This window comes from Orycteropus afer, unplaced genomic scaffold (assembly GCF_000298275.1).
Source record: "Orycteropus afer afer isolate SDZICR_OR568_19922 unplaced genomic scaffold, OryAfe1.0 scaffold00050, whole genome shotgun sequence".
In the NCBI taxonomy this organism is placed as follows: Eukaryota; Metazoa; Chordata; class Mammalia; order Tubulidentata; family Orycteropodidae; genus Orycteropus; species Orycteropus afer.
Genome location: NW_006921637.1, coordinates 3,629,684 through 3,636,575, shown reverse-complemented (window position 1 = coordinate 3,636,575; position 6,892 = coordinate 3,629,684). Strand labels below are relative to the sequence as shown.

General features: G+C 37.5%; 1 protein-coding gene across 1 annotated transcript in view; it reads right to left on the bottom strand.

Annotated features, from left to right (window-relative positions):
- Nucleotides 1–6,892, bottom strand: part of TARBP1 (TAR (HIV-1) RNA binding protein 1) — a 201,182-nt gene that overhangs the window by 8,869 nt on the left and 185,421 nt on the right. Inside the window, exon 25 of the mRNA XM_042780644.1 lies at nucleotides 1,833–1,914. Within this exon, the coding sequence (XP_042636578.1) occupies nucleotides 1,833–1,914 (82 nt within the window). The remainder of the gene's footprint in view (nucleotides 1–1,832; nucleotides 1,915–6,892) is intronic.

Sequence of the window (6,892 nt, the reverse complement as noted above, 5' to 3'; positions counted from 1 at the left end):
GCACTTGACTGCTAACCAGAAGGCTGGCGGTTCAAACCCACCAGCCACTCCTTGGAAGGAAGATGGGGCAATTTACTTCCGTAGTGATACTGCCTTTGAAACCCAAGGAGGGGTTGCTATGAGTCGGGTCAGACTCGAGGGTACATAAAAACAACAACAATATCTGTAAAATAAGGACAAACAGATTAAAACAGGACATGGAAACATTCTGTAAACTGCTCAGTGCAATACCACTGTAAATAGCTTCTATTTAGTCACATATAAACAACACTCCCTTCCTTTTCCCTACTAAATAAAAACTAAGAACCAGAAAATGACCAATGGTAAGAAGTACCAAATAAGAATCACAAATAGGCAATTTAAAAACTAAATAAGCAGCTTATAACAATGTGTAAGTCTTTTAGAATAGTATGGTTTTCTTCATTACTGCAACTAAATGTTAAGTATCCAAAGATCCTAGGTAAACCTCTAAATTTTATGAAGAGACAGAATTCTTGTGAGTCATTAACTTCCATAATTTTATTTACACATGTAATTATGATTCAGGTCATTAGTGGAGAATTAAGAATATATAAAAGCGAGGTAGCATAGTGGCTAAAGCACTTGACTGCTAACCAGAAGGCTGGCGGTTCAAACCCACCAGCCACTCCTCGGAAGGAAGGTTGGGCAATCCACTTCCGTAGTGATACTGCCTCGGAAACCCAAGGAGGGGTCGCTATGAGTCGGGACCGACTCGACGGCACATAACAACAACAACAACAACAACAACAAAAGCGAGGTAGTCAAAGAAAGGGACAACAGAAAGAGAGAAGCCAGGGACTTACTGCTGGAGAACTGAATAGAAAAAGGCTGACTTAACACTAGATAGTTATTAAAGGAGTCCTTCAGAAAGCTGTCAAATAAAGCACTCTGGATACTAAAGAACACAGAGCAGAGCATGTTGAAATATTTGTTGCTATTTTCAAAACCAACAGTTAAGAAAATCTTCAATAGCATTTGTACTGAAGCAACAGAAAATACATATTAATGTCCCTCATGACACATACACACACACACACACATATATATAAATACACACACACATACACAAAATTGAAAAGGTAACTTATTAGTAATCCACCCAAAAAAATTGTTTAACAGTTGTTAAAATTACTAATAGGCCCAAGTTCTTTAGAAAAATGATCCTAGATCAAATGTTTTAAATTCAAAGGGAGAACATTTTAATTATAGTTGAAACAGGGAAAGAGTAATATGGTTGACACAAATTTTAGCAATTTATACATTAAATTTTACAGTAAATTAAATGACATAATTTATATATTAATTATAATAAATATGTTTGTGTTCTTAAAATTATATAAGCACCTTCTGTTATAATCAATGTGGTGGGTCATTTGCTATTCAATTTTAGTCATCCAGAACCCAAAAAATGCAATTAACAAAAAAATAGATCTTTTTGTTCTTTCATTAACAATGAGCTTCATTACAACAAAATCTCACCTGTACAACTGTTTTCACTCATTTCCTTTTTATGTCAGAACTGATTTCTGTTTAGAGTTAAATATTCCCTTCCAGTGTTTACAAGCCAGACACTGCCTGAGAAATAGAAAGTGAAAATGACTAGCCAATTTTCACTGCTTAAGAGTGAAATGCAAGCAAGTCATCTGCATAAAGAGTGACAAAATCAAACTTAAAAGGTTTAAAATGTTAAGGTGATGTTTGCAAACAAGGAAAAAAACTAACCTAATCATAGCCTTTCAGCAATTTGAGCAGTAAGGGAGCATCAAGATTAAAGACACATTAAAGAACTTATAATGATATTCTCTACTCACCTCCAGACAATAATCCTTAAGTGGGTGAAATTTTGCAAAAAAGAAATGCTCTTGAATGCGCTGCCAATTCTTCTTGGCATTCCTGAGGATTAAAAATATAGTATAAGGTGCAGACAAGTGAAATGACTCTGAAAGGGGGGCAAATAAATTTTAATGATTCTTAATCTTCAAGAGGTACTGCAGAATTTAGAATGGAAAACTGTATAAATGTTATACTAATATTTATATGGGAGCTCTGGTAGCATAGTGCCTAAGGCACTTGACTGCTAACCAGAAGGCTGGAGGTTCAAACCCACCAGCCACTCCTGGGAAGGAAGGTTGGGCAATCTACTTCTGTAGTGATACCACCTCGGAAACCCAAGGAGGGGTCACTATGTGTCGGGTCCGACTAGGCAGCACATAACAATAACAACAATATTTATACACCTATACCTCTAATATCAACACACTTAAAAACAAATTTTTTTTTGTGACCCATAGGATTTTTTAAAATTTGTTTTTTGTTGTTAAATTTCATTTTTCAAATGAAACTCAAAGAGAAATTAAACAATCTGTCAAAGTCATACAAATAAATAATGATTCAACAAGAATGAAACCCAGGTTTCTGAGTTTTAAGTACTAAGGATCAATCTAGTAGAGTATGAAGATGGAAAGGAACTTCAGGCCGGGGCTCTAGGAAAAGTAATTGGAATCAAAAAGTAGTCATCAGCTAACTAGAGGGAAGTTCTCATAAACAGTCTGCCAGATATACAACGTATATCATTGGTGGAAAAATATTCTGAAAAGAAACTACATGAGAAATCTTAGGTTGGAATTCTTCAATCTCACTCTGTGGCAATAGGCTTTTTTTTTTTTTCCAGGAGAGAAAGCCATTCCGGAAGTCACCTTTTCTACTTTCACACAACACATAACCAAACTGTACCCAACCTTCACCAAGCAAACAGGTTCAGTCTGAGCAGAACTTAAATACTTAATACAGTTATTGAAATTTCAGGAATTAAAATTTATACAACACTGATTTCACTATAAATTCATGATCATCAATCAAAAGACACTTTTAAGACACTTTATTTTTGGCAGGATCATTCTCCCACTCTGGTCATGCTATCTTCTTCACTCATGTAAGTTTCTGTTCCCTCTCCTCACCTTGCACTATCAATAGATAGCTGTGCCTCACTTATCACTGGAGTGAAAACTAGAAAACATTAGATAGACATCTTTCATCTTCATGCCACTGCCATATGCACATTTTCCCTTCCTTTCTACTCTCTTCAAAGGACAACACCCCCATATGTGCTCTAGACCCCACTTCCTTGGATTCTGCTCTGTCTGCCTCCTTCTTCTGTATCTCTTCCTCCTCTCTATACCATCTTTTCCTTCAGCCTATTCAAAAGGGTTCTCACATCTAATTTTTAAAAAGTATAACAGACTTATTAAAGCATCCATCAGTAAGTGATTCATGAGATATCTTAAGGGATAGCCATACAATAGAACATTGTTGTTGTTGTTAGGTGCCATCGAGTCATCTCCGACTCATAGCGACCCTATGCATAGCAGAACGAAACACTGCCCAGTTCTGCGCCAGTTCCATGATCCTTGCCATACTTGAGCCCATCATCGCAGTCACAGTGTCAATCCATCTCTTTGAGAGATTCTACTTAATAGAATATTAAGTAGCTGTTAAAAGAAAAATCTATTTGCAGGTACCTTTGGTGGGGGAAGAAAGAAAAGGACAGAAGGATAAAGAGTATCACATTTTTATATTTTTCTACATTTCTACATTTTTCTACATTGATAAATTTCCTAACCATGTGTATCTATGTAAAAACAACAAAAACAAAAAACACTCCTTTGACAGCATATTCACCACTATTGTTCTATTACGTTTTACAGAGAATTTTTAGAGAATTGTTTCCACAGGTTGGCCATGTCTCACTTTCTTCACTGCTCATTGTTTTTTAAATTAAAAGGCATAGAGTATTTCAAATATTCAACTAAAGATAATAATATAACAGACACCAGAGAACCTACCACCTGATTTAATGTAGGTGCTTTTAGGCTCTTCCCTCTCATCTCCTCACACCTGTCCATTTTTCTATCACTCTACAAATCTTATGCTAATCTAATCCATGATTTTCCTGTCTACTTGTGCTCACCCTCTGATCCATCCTTTGCATTTTCAAAAATGCAAAAACAAACTGGATGATGCCATTCTAAAGTTCAAGATTCTCCACTGACTGACTTCTGAATTCACTTATTATAAAACTCCTTGCCTACCTTCTCAATCTTATCTGCTGCTACTCTTCTGTCTCCCTCATCCATGACATTTGTGCCATAGCAGCCTGAGTTTAGTGATCTGAACATATCAAGCAGACTCCTGCCTCAGAGCTTTCGTAAACACGGTTTCCTCTCCCCAGAGAGCTCTTTCCTCCATTCATCATGTGCCTAAGTCATACTCATCCATTAACTTTTAGCTCATATAGTTATTTAGAAAAGTTAAGCCACTCAGGGTAGTCTTCGAATTGAGACATTTTCAAGTCATGATGAACTGCACTTACCACCTTCTTTTTGTACATTTTATCATTAGTAAAAGTTACTACATACAGTGTTGCAGTGTGTAATCTGCAGATGTAATCATTCACAGATGTTCACTCACAAATATTCAATATTATTATTTATAAAGATACTGCTAATAAGAGGCAATAATAATGAAAGCTGGAAAAAAAAAAAAAAAAGACAGAGAGAGGTGTTTGACTTGCATTAGAACAAACGGAAAGAGAGTTGTCAGAAAAGAGGCCTATCATAAGTAGAGGATTACCGGTAGTCTGGATTTTCTCAACACTTTTACTTTTCTATTAAGAGTACCAATAATGATTTATATTTTTAAATGTATTGTTTGCATGATCATTTATTTGATGTTCACCTCCATTTCTAGATTGTGAGCTACATCAAGATAGAAGCTTCACCTACTTGGCCAGCTCTGATGCCTACACATGGACAGGGTAGGTATGCATTCAAAGAGCAGTCTCCAAATGCCCAGGGCTCCTAACATTTATTGGTTACATCTCCTTCCTGGTACTATGTTATTAAAGTTCTTTCTTTCTTTTTTTTTTCTTCCTTTTTATTGTGATTTAGGTGAAAATTTACAGAGCAAATACACTTTCCATACAGCAGTTCACATACACTTTGTCTCATGACACTGATCACAGTTTACCACAATGTAACATGTCCCCTCCCACTCCCTCCCAATAGTTACCTCTTCCCTGTGTCCATCCCTCCATGCACGCCTGCCCCCTGAGCTGTCTCCCTGTGCATAAGAAGCCCTTCTTTCTCCAATGCTTGTTCTCTCCAAGGAGTATATCTACCTCAGGTAAATGTTCAACTCATATGCCTGTCTATTATTTGGCTGGAAGCCACAGGCATGCGTTCAATTCCAGACCTGAAGGGCAGCTTGGGGATATAGTCTCAGTGGTTCCACCAGGATCTATCAGGCCAGCAAACCTGGTCCCTCCATTTTTTTTTTTTTCCAAGTGATTTTGAGTTTTGTTCCACATTGTTCTATCTATCCAATATCTCCTACATAGATCCTTTTCCAAGTGGTTGACAGTAGTAGCCAGGCACCATCTAGTTCTTCTGGTCTCATAGTCGTATAGGCTGCAGATCTGATGGTGTACCAGTCATTAGGACTAATTGTTTCCATGAATTTTTGGTTTTCTTCATTCTTCTTAGCTCTGGATGAGAAGACACTCATCGTTGCATCTAGATGGCAGCTTGCAAGCTTTTAAGATCCCAGTCGCTACTGACCACAGTAGGAGATGGAACAATGTTTTGTATAGTATGTTATGCCAATTGAGCTTGATGTCCTCTGTGACTATGGTCCCGAGCCCACAGGTTCAACGACTCAGTCCCTCTGGGTAGCTGGTTGTGACCAAGCAGTGACTACAACCTTGACCCTTGTCAGCCCCATTATACACCTGGGAATTCAGATCATATACATAAAGTTATAGGACCATTGTCTGCCAACCCTATAAATGTTCTTAAGTGCACTTCCCACTTCATTGACATACCTAATAGTTCAGCCTTTCCACCCATCTATCCACCCATATACCCGTGTTTGCCTTCACTGACCACGCTGTACTATATGTGAGAAAGGGTTCATCTTTGTTGTCTGTGCTTCCCACATACCTCTCTCTGTCTTTCTCTTCCTCAATGCCACTATATTGATCACTCACATTTGGTACATTGCCCTTCTCTTCACCCAAATCTAAACTTACCTCTGTCTACCCAACAATATTACCCACCGTACCCTCCCACCCCTGGTAACCAACAAGAAATTGTCTTTCATAGATAAGCGTTTCCTTGACTTTTACAATAATGGACTAATACTGTATTTGTCCTTTTGTGATTGACTTATTTCACTCAGCATAATGTCCTCCAAGTTCATCCACGTTACGCAGTGTTTTGCAGATTCTACATTATTCTTTAGGGTTGCATAGTGTTCCATTGTGTGTATGTACCATAGTTTGGATATCCATTCCTCAGTTGATGGACACCTAGGCTGTTTCCATCTTTTGGCTATTGTAAACAGTGCCACAATGAACATGGGTGTGCATATATATGTTCTTGTCATAGCTCTCACTTCTTTAGGATATATACCTAGTAATGGAATAGCTGGGTCAAATGGCATTTCTAGTTCCAACTTTTGAAGGAATCAGCATACTGCTTTCCACAATGGTTGTACCATTTTACATTCCCACCAGCAGTGTATGAGAGTCCCAATCTCTCCACATCCTCGCCAACATTTGTTATTTTCTGTCTCATTGAACTTTGCTACTAGTGCTGGAGCAAGATGGTATTCATTGTTGTTTTGATTTGCATCTTTCTAATAGCTAATGATCGTGAGCATTTCTTCATGTATTTGTTGGCCGCTTGAATATCCTCCTTGGCAAAGTGTCTATTCATGTCATCTGCCCATTTTTTAATAGGATTGTTTGTCTTTTTGTTATTGAGGTGTTGGAGTTTTCTATAAATTCTAGAGATAAGTCCCTTGTCAGATATGT